A 19728-nucleotide genomic window follows, 5' to 3' on the forward strand; every position below is an offset into this window, starting at 1 on the left:
CTCCTCAGGAGGCTGAAAAGATTTGTCATGGGACCTCAAAAGTTATACATCTGTACCATCGAGAGCATCCTGAGTGGTTGCATCACCGCTTGGTATGGTAACTACTTGGCATCCGACCGCAAGGCGCTACAGAGGATCAAATCAAATCAAATCAAATCAAATTTATTTTATATAGCCCTTCGTACATCAGCTGATATCTCAAAGTGCTGTACAGAAACCCAGCCTAAAACCCCAAACAGCAAGCAATGCAGGTGAAGAAGCACGGTGGCTAGGAAAAACTCCCTAGAAAGGCCAAAACCTAGGAAGAAACCTAGAGAGGAACCAGGCTATGTGGGGTGGCCAGTCCTCTTCTGGCTGTGCCGGGTGGAGATTATAACAAAACATGGTCAAGATGTTCAAATGTTCATAAATGACCAGCATGGTCGAATAATAATAAGGCAGAATAGTTGAAACTGGAGCAGCAGCACAGTCAGGTGGACTGGGGACAGCAAGGAGTCATCATGTCAGGTATTCCTGGGGCATGGTCCTAGGGCTCAGGTCCTCCGAGAGAGAGAAAGAAAGAGAGAATTAGAGAGAGCATATGTGGGATGGCCAGTCCTCTTCTGGCTGTGCCGGGTGGAGATTATAACAGAACATGGCCAAGATGTTCAAATGTTCATAAATGATCAGCATGGTCGAATAATAATAAGGCAGAACAGTTGAAACTGGAGCAGCAGCACAGCCAGGTGGACTGGGGACAGCAAGGAGTCATCATGTCAGGTAGTCCTGGGGCATGGTCCTAGGGCTCAGGTCCTCCGAGAGAGAGAAAGAGAGAAGGAGAGAATTAGAGAACGCACACTTAGATTCACACAGGACACCGAATAGGACAGGAGAAGTACTCCAGATATAACAAACTGACCCTAGCCCCCCGACACATAAACTACTGCAGCATAAATACTGGAGGCTGAGACAGGAGGGGTCAGGAGACACTGTGGCCCACTCCGAGGACACCCCCGGACAGGGCCAAACAGGAAACATATAACCCCACCCACTTAGTGGGTACGGCCCATTACATCACTGTGGCCGATCTTCCTGCCATCCAGTACCTCTATATCAGGTGGTGTCAGAGGAAGGCCCTAAAAAATGTCAAAGACTCCAGCCACCCATAGACTGTTCTCTCTGCTACCGCACGGCAAGCAGTACTGGAGTGCCAAGTCTGGAACCAAAAGGCTTCTTAACAGCTTCTACACCCAAGCCATAAGACTGCTGAACGGTTAATCAAATGACTATTTGCATTGACCCCCTTATTTTATTATAATTTATTCTTATTTCTTGCACTGACTCTCTTGCACAGGCTCGATGTATAGTCACTGGACTCTAACCACACACTCACACATACTACACTAACACTCCTACACACCCACCCACACACACAAAACACACACACACACATGCATTTTGAGGAGTATTTCTGTCTGTAATAAAGCCCTTTAGTGGGGAAAAACGAATTATGTTTGCCTGGGCCTGGCCCACCAGTGGTTGGGCCTGGCTGCCAAGTGGGTGGGCATATGCCCTCCCAGGCCCACCCATGGCTGCACCCCTGACCAGTCATGTGAAATCCATAGGTTAGGGTCTAATTTATTTAAATAGTCTGATTTCCTTATATGAACTGTAACTCAGTAAAATCTTTTAAATTGTTGCGTTTATATTTTTGTTCAGTATATTTTGAGAGATAATACAGTGACCATGGAACCTTAGTTATTTAGAAGACTGGTTCAGTTTCACTGGGAACAAAATTAACTGCTGCACTGACATTTAGCATGGCAACCGCCGTTGAACGTTATCGAAGAAGAACATTTAGTATGAATGGAAACTGGATGCGAATGAGCTTGCTATCATTTTGAGTGGACTGGTGAATGCTAGTCAATTTAATCTGGGGATATAAACCATACTAAGTTATTTAAATATAAACAGTTGTATCTTCTGAATAAAGCCTGGAAGGCGTGTGAACGGGCGGCTGTTCAACCAGTGAGTCCAACTAGCAACACATGCTAGCTTGCTAACTTTAAAAAGAGACCAAGGCCAGAATAAAGATGGAAACAATACTTAACCTACCAATCGAAAATAAGATATTTTATGCTGTTCTGGTGTTCTCATGGACGGTGTATCTATGGGAGGCCTACCTTGCCTACAGACAGGTAATTGTTGAACTTTACTTTGTTTCGTAACGGTCATCTTTGTCAATAAGAAGGCTTTCTTTACTGCATTTCAATGCTTGCTAGCTAGCCGCATGCTGACTCTTTTCATTATTGTTTGTCTACAATATTTTTACCAAGAACAAAGCTGATTTCGGGAGTGACGTCGTCTTTGTACTGTGTAATTCCATGGTAACATAATTACGCTGAGACAGGTTTTTCGCTCTAAAATGTATTCTAAACTGGGCTCGCTAGTGGCGCAGCGATCTAACGCAGTGCTTGAGGCGTCACTACAGACACCCTGGTTCGAATCCAGACTGTATCACAGCCGGCCGTGGTTTGGAGTCCCATAGGGCGGCACACAATTGGCCCAGCGTCGGCCGGGTTTGACCGGTGTAGCCCGTCATAAGAATTAACTGCCTAGTTAAATAAAATAAAACATCGAAACAAAAACCATTGATTTCAAAGGTTAACCAACTCTATCCACAATAACTACTTTTAACAATTTCCACAGATTTGTTTTTATTTTTTTACAGAAATAACTTTGCTTTGCACATACAACGTTTGGTAACATAATAAAACTGAGGGAGAAGTTACCTTAATTCTGTTACCAAACTTTGCATCTGCAGTTTTTCCAGTAAATGTTATTTTATTTACTGTGTCAATTGTTTAAAGTACTCATTGTGAGTAGAGTTATATGGTTTGTTAAACTTTGAAATCAATAGTTTTTGTTTGGTGTAATTCCGCAAACATGGAATTGCCCTACTGCAACTCGAGGCCCCACTAATCATTCTGTAACATGGACAGTTCTTTTTTTTGATTAGCTATGTTGAATATAAAAATATGTTTAAGTGTCTCTTCTAACACCCAGCGGAGAATATACAGGTTGACCATGCACGTACCACAAGAGTTGGGAAAGATCATGGACACAGATACCTTTGAGAAGTCACGCCTTTATCAACTGGACAAGAGCAACTTCAGTTTCTGGTCTGGACTGTATTCAGAAACTGAGGGGACGGTGGGTACAACTAAAATATCCATTGATTTGTTAGGACCTACTTTGCTATATTACAACCTAGTTGTCTACCTCAATTTATCTGCTGACAGAGAGTATCACCTCCACACAGAGGGAATTTCATTTTTCCCCGATATAACACTGCTGTGTTCTCTCATAGCTGATCCTGCTGTTTGGTGGAATCCCTTTCGTTTGGAAAGTTGCTGGGACAGTGACTGCTCGTTTTGGATTGGGTCCAGAGTATGAGGTGTGTGCATGGTCCACGGTTAAAATAGGCAGTCCAGTATTACAAATGTTTTGGCAATTTTCTTGAATCATTCCATGGCTCTGTCTTTTCTTTTAGATCTTCCAGTCTCTTTCGTTTCTGATACTAGCAACCCTGTTCAGTGCATTCACTGGCCTTCCCTGGAGTATCTACAACACCTTTGTTATTGAGGAGAAGCATGGCTTCAACCAGCAGGTAGACTGTCAACTCTCTGAGGACATTCTTATTATACAGACAGTTTCCTAGATTGAATCAATTACACTTTTTTTTTTTCACTGGCATGGTTTGTAACACCGTTTATTTGTTGTCTATGGTCCTCCTTCCAGACGCTGGGGTTCTTCCTAAAGGATGCTGTAAAGAAGTTTATTGTGACCCAGTGTATCTTGTTGCCTGTGACCTCACTGCTCCTCTACATCATCAAGATTGGTGGAGACTTCTTCTTCATCTACGCCTGGCTCTTCACACTGGCTGTCTCGCTTGTCAGTCCTTTCACCTCGTAACTGGCTGGATGGGAATATTCAAACAACAGTTGTTTAGGCTCTAAAGAGGAATTAATGGAGCTTAACTAATTTCCAATATATCCTAATAGATTACAAATGTATTTCTTTCTGGTCGTTCCTTCTCTCTCCTAGGTTCTGGTGACCATCTATGCGGACTACATTGCGCCCCTATTTGACAAGTTCACCCCTTTGCCAGAGGGTGAGCTGAAGGAAGAGATTGAAAGCATGTCGAAGTCTATCAGTTTCCCTCTCACTAAGGTCTATGTTGTAGAAGGTAATAACTTGTTTTGTCCCAAAGATGTAACACCTTAGACTGTATCTATAATTGTTTAACATCAGAGGAGAGCAAGGCATAATGGGCGCTACTCTGCAGCTTGACCCTGTGTTCGTCTCAACTGTGTGTGGTGATGTGTGGGGGTTGAAAACATAGCAGAAACACCTTTCCGATGTTCGCTGTTACTTATGGACTATAAAGTTGTATTGTAATGATCCATTTTGACCTACTCTTCCAGGTTCCAAGCGTTCCTCTCACAGTAACGCTTACTTCTATGGGTTCTTCAAGAACAAGCGCATAGTGTTGTTCGACACCCTGCTGGAGGACTACTCTCCCCTCAACAAGGACGGCGAGCCAGAGACTGACACACTAACCGAGGACAAATCCAAGCTCAAGGTCAGACTTACTCGGTTACGCAGAGAACTGGGTGTCAAAATGTTATACAATATTGAAAAAAGATTCAGGAAGGCAACTTGATTCCATTCAATAATATTTATTGCTGAAGCAAGCTTCTTCTTCAAAGGTCTCCAGTATTACTGAGCACCACTTCGGCCATACATACCATTCCTGTAGTCTTGGTTAGAGCACTGCCAGCACATAACAACTTTCATGTTATACATCTAATTTGTTGTGGTGGTCCTATCATAGAAACTTAACATGGTGTACTAGAAGTTGTAGTCAATATTTCATGCATAATTATTTTAAAAATCAAACCAGTTATGTTCTAACTTTTTTTTTTTTTTCTTCAGAACAAGAAGCAAGGCTGCAACAATCCAGAGGTCTTGGCGGTGTTGGGCCACGAGCTTGGCCATTGGAAGTTGGGCCACACTGTGAAAAACATAGTAATCAGTCAGGTTTGTTTGGGAATTCCCTTGATATGCATCTGCACGTCACCTCTATACCAATAGGCCACTTTCATGTTGATGCAGAAATGTCATCGATACAATTTTCTCCCCTGCCTCTGTCCTTGCAGATGAACTCCTTCCTGTGCTTCTTCCTCTTTGCTGTGCTAATTGGACAGAAGGAGCTGTTCATGGCCTTTGGTTTCTATAACAGCCAGCCCACTTTGATTGGGTTGATGATCATATTCCAGTTCATCTTCTCCCCATACAATGAGGTGAGTGACTCCATCTCCTAAACAATGCATTTACACTTGAGTGGACAAAACATTAAGACCATCTTCCTAATACTCAGTTGCATCCCCCTTCTGTCTTTAGAACAGACTCAATTCGTCAGGGCATGCTCTACAAGGTGTCGAAAGCGTTCCACAGGAATGCTGGCCCATGATGACTCCAATGCTTCCCACAGTTGTCAAGTTGGCTGAATGTCCTTTGGGTGGTAGATCATTGATACACACAGAAAATTGTTGAGAGTGAAAAACCCAGCAGCGTTGCAGTTCTTGACTCATACCGGTGCATCTGGCCCCTACTACCGTACCCCTTTCAAAGGCATTTAAGTGTTTTGTCTTCCCCATACACCCTCTGAATGGCACAAAGACACAATCCATGTCTTAACGTCCATGGCTTAAAAATAATTATTTAACCTGTCTCCTCCCCTTCATCCACACTGATTTTGATGTGGATTTAACAAGTGACATCAATAAGGGATTATTGCTTTCACCTGGCCAGTCTGTCATGGAAAGAGCATGTGTTCTTAATGTTTTGTAGACTCTGTGTATATGTGACCTCTTAATACACTTCAGTGGAGGCCTTATCTGTTGGCCCTACAAGTGCTGTGGCAGCTATTCTCATTGTGTCCAGTGTTTGTTTGGTGAAAATACCTTGAGCATACTAGTAGTAAATATTGGCCAAAGAAATATACATCTAAAGCTACAATATATTTCTTAACTCCGCTTAAACAGAAAGTGTTTTTGAGATGGTGATTTAGCAGATGAGTACCTGCTACAGCCCGCTGAGGAAAACTGACATTTCTCCCATTCTTACCTCCAGGTCCTGTCCTTCTGTCTGACTGTCCTGAGCCGCAGGTTTGAGTTCCAGGCGGACTCCTTTGCACGGGGCATGGGTCGAGCCTCGGAGCTCTGCTCTGCACTCATCAAGCTCAACAAAGACAACCTGGGCTTCCCTGTGGCTGACTGGCTCTTTTCCATGTGGCACTACTCCCACCCTCCCCTCCTGGAGCGCCTACGGGCCCTGGGAAGCACCAAGCAGGACTGATGAGTCCCAAAAGGAGAGCCACGCCAGCTGCCTCTCCCAAAGGGTCTCCACATGCCTCTTCTGGCACTCTAATGTAGTCTCCCCTATTTTCCTCTCTGTTTCCCTATTTTTGTTCTCCTTTATCCCTGCCATTATGTTCCTTTTTTGGTAATTTTTTTTCCCCCAGTTTCAAACTTGCACAATACCAAAAGTTTTCAGAAATCTAGTGTGAGACCAGATCTATCGGCTATGCTTATTCTAGGTGTAATGGAGTTAAGAATGTACCATAAGCTCACAGCTAGCTTGACATGTCGCCGATGGAGCTATCGATTTATACATTTTCCCGATAGCTCAAACGGTTGGTAAGTTGTCAAGGAGAGCGGTCACGTGTGCTAGCCAGGCATAGGTCCTGAGTTCGGAGCTCAGTGCGAGCCGAATCGGGAGGAACCTGTACTCACTAAGCAAGCAGCGTGACATCCGTAACATAGGCAAACATGAACATGCAATACCATTGTGGGCATAAATAATTACCCAAACATTTTTAGTTTAAGCACTTGCCACTAGTACAGGTCACATTGATCAAGGATTTCTCATATTTCAGCAAGGTTTACATTTTTACTGAAGTTTTATTTGAATTTCATTTACTCCCCTAAGAATTTGTCATTCCAAATGTTTTCTCATAAAACCTCGTTGTACAGTAGTGGAACTATCCCTGGCCAGTAGGGGTGGAACTATCCCTGGCCAGTAGGGGTGGAACTATCCCTGGCCAGTAGGGGTGGAACTATCCCTGGCCAGTAGGGGTGGAACTATCCCTGGCCAGTAGGGGTGGAACTATCCCTGGCCAGTAGGGGTGGAACTATCCCTGGCCAGTAGGGGTGGAACTATCCCTGGCCAGTAGGGGTGGAACTATCCCTGGCCAGTAGGGGTGGAACTATCCCTGGCCAGTAGGGGTGGAACTATCCCTGGCCAGTAGGGGTGGAACTATCCCTGGCCAGTAGGGGTGGAACTATCCCTGGCCAGTAGGGGTGGAACTATCCCTGGCCAGTAGGGGTGGAACTATCCCTGGCCAGTAGGAGTGGAACTATCCCTGGCCAGTAGGGGTGGAACTATCCCTATCCAATCCATTTTAGGGGGGGGGCTGAGAAAAAAATATCAAGAGTGTCAATAGGATGTACAGCGAATGGGCCGTCAATTTATTATTAGTAGTATATCCTGCTGGTCGATTGGCTCCATCTACAACTGTTTATTATGAGAGGTGTGTGTGAACACTAGAACTTTAAAAGATACACACCATTTCAGATTTAGTCAAGACTATGCTTAAGATGGATCGTTGTTGAAGTTATACAGGTAACTGCCAAAGTAATGAAACACTTGAGGAAATTAGGCATACAAAGTATATTGAAAGCACGTGCTTCCACACTGGTGTGGTTTCTAAGTTAATTAAGCAATTAACATCCCATCGTGCTTAGGGTCATGTATAAAAATACAGGCCATTATTTTGGCTAATGGATGACAATGCCCCTATCCACAGAGTGGTCAAATAAAATTGTATTTGACACATGCGCCGTTACCATGAAATGCTTATTTACAAGCCCCTAACCAACAATGCAGATTAAGAGGGGGGGACAATGCAAGTAGTCTGGGTAGCCATTTGATTAGATGTCCAGGAGTCTTATGGCTTGGGGGTAGAAGCTGTTTAAAAGCCTCTTGGACTTAGACTTGGCGCTCCGGTACCGCTTGCCGTACTGTAACAGAGAGAACAGTCTGTGACTAGGGTGGCTAGAGTCTTTGACAATTTTTAGGGCCTTCCTCTGACACCGTCTGGTATAGAGGTCCTGGATGGCAGGAAGCTTGGCCAATCGCACAACCCTCTGTAGTGCCTTGCGGTCGGAAGCCGAGCGGTTACCATACCAGACAGTGATGCAAACAGTCAGGATGCTCTCGATGGGGCAGCTGTAGAACCTTTTGAGGATATTAGGACCCCATGCCAAATCTTCTCGGTCTCCTGAGGGGGGAATAGGTTTCGCCGTGCCCTCTTCACAACTGTCTTGGTGTGCTTGGACCGTGTTTGATGTAATATGTAAACTCAGCAAAAAAAAGAAACGTCCTCTCACTGTCAACTGTGTTTATTTTCAGCAAACTTAACGTGTAAATATTTGTATGAACAAGATTCAACAACTGAGACATAAACTGAACAAGTTCCACAGACATGTGACTAACAGAAATGGAATAATGTGTTCCTGAACAAAGGGAAGGGGTCAAAATCAAAAGTAACAGTTAGTAGCTGGTGTAGCCACCAGCTGCATTAAGTACTGCAGTGCATCTCCTCCTCATGGACTGCACCAGATTTGTCAGTTCTCGCTGTGAGATGTTACCCCACTTCCACCAAGGCACCTGCAAGTTCCCGGACATTTCTGGGGGGAATGGCCCTAGCCCTTGCCCTCCGATCCAACAGGTCCCAGACATGCTAAATGGGATTGAGATCCGGGCTCTTCGCTGACCATGGCAGAACACTGATATTCCTGTCTTGCAGGATATCATGCACAGAACGACCAGTATGGCTGGTGGCATTGTCACGCTGAAGGGTCATGTCAGGATGAGCCTGCAGGAAGGGTTCTACATGAGGGAGGAGGATGTCTTCCCTGTAACGCACAGTGTTGAGATTGCCTGCAATGACAACAAGCTCAGTCCGATGATGCTGTGACACACCGCCCCAGAACATTTATTTGACCTTTATTTTACTAGGCAAGTCAGTTAAGAACAAATTCTTGTTTTCAATGACGGCCTAGGAACAGTAGGTTAACTCCCTTGTTCAGGGGCAGAATTACAGATTTTTGCCTTGTCAGCTCGGGGATTCGATCTTGCAAACTTTCGGTTCCTAGTCCAACGCTTTAACCACTAGGCTACCTGCCGCCCCATGACAGACCCTCCACCTCCAAATCGATTCCACTCCAGGGTATAGGCCTCGGTGTAACGCTCATTCCTTCGACGATAAACACGAATCCGACCATCACCCCTGGTGAGACAAAACCACGATTTGTCAGTGAAGAGCACTTTTTGCCATTCCTGTCTGGTCCAGCGACGTTGGGTTTGTGCCCATAGGCGACGTTGTTGCCGGTGATGTCTGGTGAGGATCTGTCTGACAACAGGCAAACAAACCCTCAGTCCAGCCTCTCTCAGCCTATTGCAGACCGTCTGAGCACTGATGGAGGGATTGTGCGTTCCTGGTGTAACTCGGGAAGATGGTGTTGCCATTTTGTACCTGTCCCGCAGGTGTGATGTTCGTATGTACTGATCCTGTGCAGTTGTTACACGTGGTCTGTCACTGCGAGGACGATCAGCTGTCCGTCATGTTTCCCTGTGGCACTGTCTTAGGCGTCTCACAGTACGTACATTGCAATTTATTGCCCTGGCCACATCTGCAGTCCTCATGCCTCCTTGCAGCATGCCAAAGGCACGTTTACGCAGATGAGCAGGGACCCTGGGCGTCTTTCTTTTGGTGTTTTTCAGAGTCAGTAGAAAGGCCTTTTTAGTAGCCTACGTTTTCATAACTGTGACCTTAATTGCCTACCGTCTGTAAGCTGTTACTCTCTTAACGACCGTTCCACAGGTGCATGTTCATTAATTGTTTATGGTTCATTGAACAAGCATGGGAAACAGTGTTTAAACCCTTTACAATGAAGATCTGGATTTTTACGAATTACCTTTGAAAGACAGGGTCCTGAAAAAGGGACTTGTTTTTTTGCTGAGTTTACGTAAGGGTAAAGTGACTGCATAGATAATAAACAGCGAGTAGCAGTAGCGTAAAAAAGGGGCTCAATTACAAATGTCCAGGTAGCCTTTTGATTAACTGTTCAGTAGTTTTATGGCTTAGGTGTAGAAGCTGTTAAGGAGCCTTTTGGACCTAGACTTGGCTTGATGAGCATGAACTATGTAAACCATATGCCACGGCCGTCTGTCACCAGATCTCAACCCAATTGAACACTTGTGGCAGATTCTGGATCAGGCGCCTGAGACAGCGTTTTCCACCACCATTGAAACACCCAAATTATGGAATTTCTTGTGGAATAATGGTATTGCGTCCCTCCAATAGAGTTCCACATACTTGTAGAAGCTATGCCAAAGTGAATTTAAGCTGTTCTGGCAGCTCATTGTAGCCCAACACCCTATTAACCTATCAAGACACTTTGTTGGTGTTTCCTTTATTTTGGCAGTTATCTGTATTAAGGTTTGAGTGCATGTGACTTCCCAGGGATCTGTCACTTGTGGTGATAGTTTTTAAGTAATACTTGGGCCAATGATGGACCAAAGGAATTTTCAATTTAGGTTAAATTTCCTAATTTCTTTTTACAACACATTTTCTATTTTTTAATGCACTTTTAATGGTCTGAGCATACTATACTTGTAAATCATTGAATAGCTTAATGGCAAAGGGAGAAAAAGTGAATAGATTTGTAATATATGAATGTGGTTTGGATTCCTGTTATTGTGTTTTTTTTCTCTTCTGGTGCCTGTGTGTGTGATAGTGAACCCAGTTTTGACTGAAGAGGGTGGGGGGGCTACATCAGATTAATCAAGTGTTTGGTTTGTTATAGAAGGACATACTTTTCTTGCAGCATTGTGAATAAAGTCCCTCACAGCAGCTGCCTTTTCCTATTTGTGTCTCAGCCTTTTTATGGGTAGTGAGAGTCACATATAGTGACAGATGCACTAACTGTAATATAGCCCATTTTGTATAGTCATATCGCTGCCAACTTCGTCTGAGCTTTTCATATTATTGTGTATGTAAATTTGAGACACTCATTTAGTTTGGTGTTTCGTTGGTATTTATTTGTGGATGTCCATCACCCATTTTGTATGTTATGAATTTTCAAACCATGTGATATGTTATGAATTCTACCTAGGTGGCTAACGTTAGCTACGTTTGGGGTTAAGTTTAGGAGTTGGGGGAAGGGTTAGCGGTGATGATTTGAACTCGAAACTTTTGGGTTGCTAGACATTCGCATTTTATGCCCACCCCGACCAACCACCCTACTTTTGTTAGTGACCATCATGCCAAACGTAACATATCATACTAATGAGTATTCTGGATTTACATTTACTATGTTACGTCTAGTCTATGAGACCAGGCTGAGGGTACATATTTTAGCCCAATATTTTGTATAGCGAAGTAGATTATGGCTATCAAAACAATTGTCTACACATAATAAGGGACCAATTACAGTAAATTACAGACCACATAATCTCATTACTGACTTTAAAGTGGCAGTCAGCACCTGAAACAAAGTGTTCTCAATCCCCACATCTCTTTCGGTAAAAAGCTGAGGGATGGGGCTGGAGAAATGTAACCACTCTCAAAGGACTGGCCATACATTATATTACATGTACAGTTTTGAGGCTACATAGTGTTACATTTAGTTTGTTTACAAACATTGGAATAAAACAAACTTACATTTTGGGTTCGGATGCAGTACAACAGTTGAACTAAGCTCATGAGGCACAAGTTAATTCTTTAAGAATCAATGGGTACATCATTAATATACTTACGGCCCAAAATTGCTGTAGCACCTGCTGATTGCCCTTTTAACTGACCACTTCTTACAGCATAAAACAAACGTTTTGTTTTTACACTGCCTCTAAGGTGTGATACTTGGAATGTTGGCCATGGAAAATGTCAGTTACCCAAATGATTTACTACTTGGTAAAGAGTCATGCATGGCTTTCCTGCTTGCTTTCTGATGACTGAATTTGTATAATAGTAGGCTATAAATACAATCCCTTAATTTCGAAATAGAAAATGTAATTTTGAAATGTCAAATAGTTGTGGTGTAGGCCTACTGTGTGTTTGACAACATGCATATGTTGTCATCAAAACCATAATTTAGCAGAAGTGCTCACGGTAGACGAATACAATCAACAAAAGGCCACTCCAGACGCCACTACGTAGTGCGCAGTCCATCGATATCAAACGGTCTAGCTATAGCGGTGTCATCAGAAAGGCAAAGCGAAGGAGTTTACTCCGCCCTGAAAGTAAATCATTTTTGTATGGAGATCAATGAGTGTCGAATTTGGTCAACAAAACATGCAATTGCTCATTTTCTAAGTGAAGCTTATTTTATCGAATATAAGTTGTGAATTGGTTAGGTTGTTATGAATGCACGTGTAAGTAGACGCACGTGGCATTTCGGCAACTTTGATAAAACACGACTTTATAAAATGGTCCCAACTGATCTTGCGTCATTCAGACGTCCTTCCATTTTGAGGACATGTTTTTCCCTTGTAAAAGCGGTCACTCCTCTATCTTGTCAATATGATAAAACATCTTTGGTATACTGTCCGTAATGAGACCGTACCATTACGCATAGGGGTGAACGTTTTTTCAAATATAATTGTTGTTTGAGACCGATCACCATTTATTGAAACGTTCATACTGATAAAACCCCACTTTTCACAGATGCTCATCTATTTCGCTGTATCTTATTGATCCTTCATAGAAAAATAATAAAGACTCAGTTCACACTCATCCACAAACACCCCCATTGTATTAAATGGTTAGGCCCTAATTTGGTTTATTTTGGTAGACAAGGGCAAACGGTCTAATTTTAGTTGTTTTTGGGACGAAATGGCAAGGTTTTTGAGAGCTGATGTTAGGAGTCTCCTCACCACACAGCTAAGGATGGCATCTGACCAGGTAAAAACGCACCGCATATGATTAGACCACCACGTTTAGCTGCTAATACAGTCCAAAGTTAAAATGAAACGAGTGGTATTCAATTGTCAAGTGATTTCGCGATGGCCTTGGACAATTTGTAATGCTCTTGTTACTATGTCAGTCAGTATGTTACAATGTTTAGCTGGTATTTGGAACGTTCTGATACAAATTGTAACAAACGACTCTACTGACGCCGTTCTATGAAGATGAAATGGCTTTGTAAGCAGCTCAATCATACACTTTGGTCTAATGTGTGTGTGGAATTTGGTTGAATGCTTCCATCTATGAATGGTTATTGAAGCCAGTCTCTGACGCTACAGTTGTTGCCCACAATGGTCAGAGTTTTTATTTTTTAAAGGCAGTGTTTAGATTCGCTGGTCAATTATGTTGGTCTTTTCAGTCAACATTAAAGCGGGGAAGTTTTTCATTGGAACATGAAAATTGAGTGTATGAATGTTTTGAGGCTACATAGCCTAACACTTTGCAATGCATTGACATAGATTAGTGTTCCTCGTGCCTAAAGCTCCCCACTTCAATATGTGCTTTAGCTAGTTCAGCTGCATGTCACGTGAGGATAATCCATAGAGATGTATAAAGGACTCAACTTGGAAATAACAGTTTTAGCATGGACATTGCCATTGAAGGCTTCCACCATTTTAAAGTAGTAAACTGGGCTGGGATTTATATGGTTTGGGAGCAGAGAGTCAATGATCAGAGCATTGTCTTCTTCAAATGGGGTGCTATGAAATGATCTCCACTATGATACCAGCATCTAGTGGCCACAACATATGAATGACAAGATTTGGTTCAGGACTGCAGGTGGCGGTTAATCACTAATATTAGCTTTGCACCTTTTTTCAAACAGAAAAATAATTGACTACTTTAAAATGGAGATAGCTCATTGTCACTGCCCATGCTGTCAGATGCCATAATGGCACAGATGCCAAGATTATACCTCTATATACTGTATGCTGATAACAGCCTAGCCTTTACCATTGTAAAATGAAAGCTTTATGCAATGTGAAGGGCATGTTTTTTTCTCTAACAAAAGTTGTGCATAACACACCAATCTCGTTCCTTAGTAGGACTATGTATATCTTGTTGTTCTTATATGTTCACCTGTTGCTTAATCTTCTCCATGTACCAGCTGGGTGAGTTGGGCAAAGGTGCAGGGAAAGGAGGTGGTGGCGGAGGATCTGTCAGAGAGGCAGGAGGAGCCCTCGGAAAGAAACAGGCAGCAGAGGAGGAAATGTACTTCCGGTTAGTTGTGACTTACTGTGTACTGTACGACCAAAAGGTGGTAGACCTATTTGTTTGCCTAAATTGACACTATATTTATTTATTGAGGCTTTGTGGCAGTCTGCCTGGCCTGTATTCATACTGTGTCCTCACTGTACCTAACACTTTCCAATCTCCCTCTACAGGCGTAAAGAGCAAGAACAGTTGGCTGCACTAAAGCAGCATCACCAAGAGGAGATTGACCACCACAAGAAGGAGATATCGAGGCTGCAGAGTGAGATTGACCGTCACAAGGGAAAAATTAGGAAACTGAAGCATGATGACTGAGACTCACTCCATTAGAATAAAGGCCAGGGATTCTCTATTGCCAAATCCTAGTCATCACCTGCACTGTCTCTGGGCAGCTCTGTGTACATGTGATTGATTGTTCTGTATATGCTTGAGCTTATTAAACATTTATTTGAAATGATTATTGTTTTGTCATGGTTATTGCTTTCAATTATTGTTTGTGGTAAAATTAAGATTTGATATGTGGGGTGCCATTATGGAGGATGACTGTTTGCCACATTACAGAAGGATGATTACAGCTAGTGTAGTTGTACTGTCTAAATGGATTCCGGCAATATGAATGGCAAAGAGACGACAAAATTTGGTGCCATGTCTTTTGTTAAAACTTATCCCATGAATTGGTGTCCGTACACAACTCTCTGTTTTGCCAGTGCCATAACATCCTCCATTGAAGAAACAATCATGCAACATTGCTAATTGAAGGTGATACCAGCTATTACCATCAGGCTGCAGATACAGATCCCATGTACACAAATCCACCAGAGCACAGAAATCACCCCCCCCCCCCCCCCCCATTAACCTTATCCACATGTAATATTGTTTGATTTTCATTGTATTGATGCTGTGCTGTTGCTATGCAAGACATTTCCTGAAAGAGACACACAATAGTCATGTTAATCTATGAAACCATGAAGCTGACACTTGTGAAAACAGTCGTGAAGGAGATGCTTGTTGTGGAGTATTATACACTTGAGACATGTCTATTTCTGATATTGACATGCATCTAACTCATTGACTGTATGGATTTATATAACAAGTCAGTTAAAAAAAAATCTAACTATGGCGGCCTACCGAAAAGCCTCCTGGGGGGATGGGGGCTGAGATTAAAAATAAATCAAATTAAAATATGGGACAAAATATCATGACGAGACAACACTACATAAAGAGAGACCTAAGACATAGCATGGCAGCAACACAGCATGGGAGCAACATGACAAAATGGTAGCAGCACAAAACAGGGTACAAACATTATTGGGCACAGACAGCACAAAGGGCAAAAAGGTAGAGACAATACATCAAGCAACGCAGCCACAACAGTCAGTAAGAGTGTCCAATGGACCCAGATAAAGAGGGGCCATTGAATGTCTAGGGAGAGCAATGATTTCTGTAATCCTCACGCTGTCCAGAGGGTGGCAATTAGCACATTGTACACTGCGTATAAAGCCCTGTATGAATACCGTAAAGAAGAATAAACATTTCGTCATTTCCTCTAAAACTTTAGCTCCGCCTAGAAACCCCTGTCTTTTACAGCGGGACAACCCGTCTGTCTTTCTTTTCGCACATCATGGCGGACCGGTTCAATAAGGTGTGTAAGCGCGGAAGAACCAACATATCTATATTTGTAAATAATACGTCCATATAGATTAATTTGACTCCTGATAAATATATCTCTGTGCTTTGTAAATGAAGACCAGTGGAGATCATTTCGTAGCATTTTTCGTATTATTTGACACAACCAGGATGTCATGTGTTGGCTAACTCAACTTAGCTAAATGAATGCGACGCGGCTATCTAGTTAACTCCGACTTGGCTGGATAGTTAGCTACAAAAACCCTTCAGAATAAATCCTTGGTTCGTTGGCATTTTTGGCGAAGTGTTTAGGTCAAATGAGTCTATTTTTTTGAAGATTTCTTAACACTGAATTTACTATTTAACGTTAACTATAGAACATTAGTTGGGTAAGCTACAGGCCACGTTTGCGCAAGTTAATGTTTAGACCCAGTTAAAATGAAATCCACCCAAAACCACTCATTCCTATAATTTAAAGGGTCACTTAACACTGTGTGAACCATAATTTATTTTGTGAACAAACGTTTCATTTTGTCGTGATACGGTTGGTAGCAACATGTGGATATCTGTTGCAACTCAAATCGACTACTAACCCCACAATGCAATGCTCTCTATGGGCTAGCTAGCAAACGTAGCAACACACTATAATATCAAGTCATTATCAGCGTGCTGTGGAGTAGTTAACTGTAAAATAGTTCAAACTACTGTCAATTTAGGATTCTACAATTTCACGATTTTCAGCATGAAGATCGATGTGCCTCAGAGTGGAGTCTGGCATTCGCAACCGGAACTGAGAATGCAAACAAATGGGAGAAATGTTTTAAACCCCATATTGAATTAGACGTTTCGAGGTAGGAATGCAACAAAAATATGAATAATGGCCCATTCGAGAACAACCTCCTGCATTATGACATATGGCAATATTGAAATCTGACATGTATGATGGACATTTTAGATCTAAAAGTTGTTTTCCTATTAACAGTTTAGTGAGTGGCTTCATCTCATAGCTACGTCATACGAGCCTAATTTCTCCCTGCTTGAATGGCAGTAACTCAGATTCACGTGAACATTAAATTTGTCAAGGAGTCGCTGGAACGCTGCACAAAGATGCACAAAAATAATACCCATTTTGAATGTTATATCTTCACTTGAAGGATGCTTTTGCTAGCCAGATTTGGTCATATTGGCCCTAAACCTTAGCTATAATGTATTTATCCAAGTTAATTTGTTTTGCTTGTCAGTTTAACGACCATGAGAATACTGTACATGCACTACTATTTGAGACGTAGGCAACTTTGTTGAATCATTTGAACCACAGGTGGTGGGGGGGGGGGGGGGGCAACTATTCTCAATTACTTGATGTGCTTCTTACCTTTCCAGGTTCTGCTGCTTGATGGCAGAGGCCATCTACTTGGTCGTCTCGCTGCCATTGTGGCGAAGCAAGTTCTGCTTGGTGAGTCATGTCACAATAAATGAATACCCATCTTGTGACTGATCAATATCCAATCCAAGAATTTCATGTTGCTTGATGTGTAATTGCACCTCGATTTGGTCCTTGTAATGTTTGACTAGCTTGCTACAACGGTCAGTGATGCTTTTTAACCTACATTGCTCGAGTAACTACAACGATAACTCGCATTATCATCCGAAACAGTGGATATTATACAATGGGCCTGTACTTATTTCAATATGTAAGTCATGATTTCTCCCATTTCAGGCCACAAGGTGGTAGTTGTGAGATGTGAGGGTATCAACATCTCTGGAAACTTCTACCGTAACAAATGTAAGTTATTGGCACTTTGTATATATTCAGGTTAACCCATTTGATGTAATTGTAATGTGTTGTGTGATTCTGATGTCCTACATTTGATTCATGGTAACTATTTTGAGCTAAATCTTAAGATTTGCTTGTTGTCAGTGATGTTTACCACAGTAAATATTCGAGTTTAACGACCATGAGAATACTTTACATGCACTACCATCTGAGACATAAAGCAATATGGTATGACCAGAGTTGTGAAATTGTGGCTGTTGTGAAACGGTTTAGACACGGGTATAGCTTGAATGTATTGCGCCTATATTTATGAATAGTGAAGTACCTGGCTTTCCTGCGTAAGAGGATGAACACCAACCCCTCACGTGGACCCTATCACTTCAGAGCGCCCAGCAGAATCTTCTGGAGGACCGTAAGGGGTAAGATCACAGTCGCTTCTTTTAAACTGGGATTTTTTTCAGCTGCATGTCTTACTAGTCCTGGGGCTTGCTTGGACCTCACCTTTATGGACATTGATTTAAATGATCCCTATGGGGTGAGTCAGTGGCATGGAGTATGCACATTCTGAACTCCACCTTGCACAACATATGGTTCCTACTTGACTGTGATGAACACTTATCCCGAAGCTGATCATTTTGATGAGACAAACTTTCGGATCTGACTGCTGAGTTTAGTCAGGGCCACAATGTTGTGCTGGTGTCAACAGTTACAGGGAAGTTTCTGCACATTTGGGATTTATACCTATTTCATATTTACAATCTAAAAATGGCATGGAACCTATGTGTGCGACACTATCTCCATAAGTGTATATATAGATTTTTTTTCTCCCTTGGCTTCCCTTGTGCTAGAGTATTGCCTATGTGGGTTGACCTAATTGCCTAGTAACATCCTAACTTCATTGATCCCCCTTGGAACCCAACAGGCATGCTGCCTCACAAAACCAAGAGGGGACAAGCTGCACTGGAGAGGCTGAAGGTGTTCGATGGTATCCCACCTCCTTATGACAAGGTGAGTGTCTCAATCATCCAGCATAACTCTGATCTTGTGCTGTCAGTGATGCTACCTTTTTTTTTTAAATACTTTTGAGTATTGACTGAGAATATGAGAAGTGAATGTCTTCCACTTCTAACAGACTTGCTGTTGCTTTTGGAGCTGACGTTTATTTTGTTCCACAGAGGAAGCGCATGGTCGTACCTGCTGCCCTGAAAATTGTCCGTCTGAAGCCCACTCGCAAGGTAAGCCTAAAATCAGTTTAGCAAATAACACCACTGAATTGATTAACTGTTCATTGACTAGTAGGTAGTTGTCAAAAGTTGCAGGCAAGCACTGTAGTTGAGCTAATGCTTAGCCACATTCTTGCTAGCCAGACATTGGCCAAAATGTATTTAGCCAGGTACCCATCTCTTCTTATTGTCAGTGATGTTTACGTCAGTAAATATTCGAGTTTAACGACCATGAGAATACTTTACATGCACTACCATCTGAGACAACAGCCAAAGAATAATTAGAACCCTAAGTAGTGGAAACTTTTCTTATGACCTTTTATATGGGTTGTTGGGCTAATGATTGATTTGTGACATTGTTTCTACTTTGTGTGAACCTGCCTTCCCCAGTTTGCCCTCCTCGGGCGTCTGGCCCACGAGGTTGGCTGGAAGTACCAGGCCATCACAGCCACCTTGGAGGAGAAGAGGAAGGAGAAGGCCAAGATCCGGTACACCAAGAAAAAGACCGTGACCAAGCTGTCAAAGCTGGCAGAGAAGAACGTGGAGAGCAAGATTTCAAAGTACACTGCTGTCCTGAAACAATATGGGGTCCTTGTCTGAGCTAGATTGTGGTGGCCAATAAAGATAAATAAATGTTTATAGAATGTTTGACTCGCTTGATTCATTTTTTTGTTTGAGTTGCATGAAGTTGAGAAGGAAATGTAAATAGAGTGCAAGCACTGCTATGCTTTATCTTGGCCAGGTCGCAGTTGTAAATGATA

The 19728-nt window shown here is 42.5% G+C and overlaps 3 protein-coding genes and 3 non-coding genes across 6 annotated transcripts; all 6 read left to right on the forward strand.

The window, feature by feature from the left end:
• The first annotated feature begins 1746 nt into the window (after nt 1–1746).
• zmpste24 (zinc metallopeptidase, STE24 homolog) lies at nt 1747–6553 on the forward strand. The gene is made up of 10 exons (XM_021574751.2): nt 1747–2177; nt 3046–3192; nt 3350–3436; nt 3533–3649; nt 3781–3933; nt 4087–4228; nt 4467–4624; nt 4978–5082; nt 5202–5345; nt 6178–6553. Exons 1-10 carry the CDS (start codon nt 2073–2075, stop codon nt 6400–6402), a joined length of 1383 nt encoding a protein of 460 aa, XP_021430426.1. The 5' UTR covers nt 1747–2072; the 3' UTR covers nt 6403–6553.
• A 6347-nt stretch (nt 6554–12900) lies between these two features.
• On the forward strand, nt 12901–14804 carry atp5if1b (ATP synthase inhibitory factor subunit 1b). The gene is made up of 3 exons (XM_021574754.2): nt 12901–13072; nt 14241–14353; nt 14518–14804. The coding sequence occupies exons 1-3, from the start codon at nt 13004–13006 to the stop codon at nt 14657–14659; spliced, it is 324 nt and encodes a 107-aa protein (XP_021430429.1). The 5' UTR covers nt 12901–13003; the 3' UTR covers nt 14660–14804.
• A 1095-nt stretch (nt 14805–15899) lies between these two features.
• rpl13a (ribosomal protein L13a) lies at nt 15900–19615 on the forward strand. Its single transcript, XM_021574753.2, has 7 exons — nt 15900–15986; nt 17351–17423; nt 17688–17753; nt 18062–18163; nt 18667–18752; nt 18920–18979; nt 19358–19615. The coding sequence occupies exons 1-7, from the start codon at nt 15966–15968 to the stop codon at nt 19565–19567; spliced, it is 618 nt and encodes a 205-aa protein (XP_021430428.1). The 5' UTR covers nt 15900–15965; the 3' UTR covers nt 19568–19615.
• LOC118941555 lies at nt 17881–17962 on the forward strand. The gene has a single exon (XR_005037852.1). It is a non-coding gene; the product is annotated as a small nucleolar RNA Z195/SNORD33/SNORD32 family (small nucleolar RNA).
• Nucleotides 18344–18415, forward strand: LOC118941561. Its single transcript, XR_005037858.1, has one exon. It is a non-coding gene; the product is annotated as a small nucleolar RNA SNORD50 (small nucleolar RNA).
• On the forward strand, nt 19154–19235 carry LOC118941554. The gene has a single exon (XR_005037851.1). It is a non-coding gene; the product is annotated as a small nucleolar RNA Z195/SNORD33/SNORD32 family (small nucleolar RNA).
• Nucleotides 19616–19728: the final 113 nt, after the last annotated feature.

Source organism: Oncorhynchus mykiss, chromosome 19, assembly GCF_013265735.2.
Source record: "Oncorhynchus mykiss isolate Arlee chromosome 19, USDA_OmykA_1.1, whole genome shotgun sequence".
Lineage (NCBI taxonomy): Eukaryota > Metazoa > Chordata > Actinopteri > Salmoniformes > Salmonidae > Oncorhynchus > Oncorhynchus mykiss.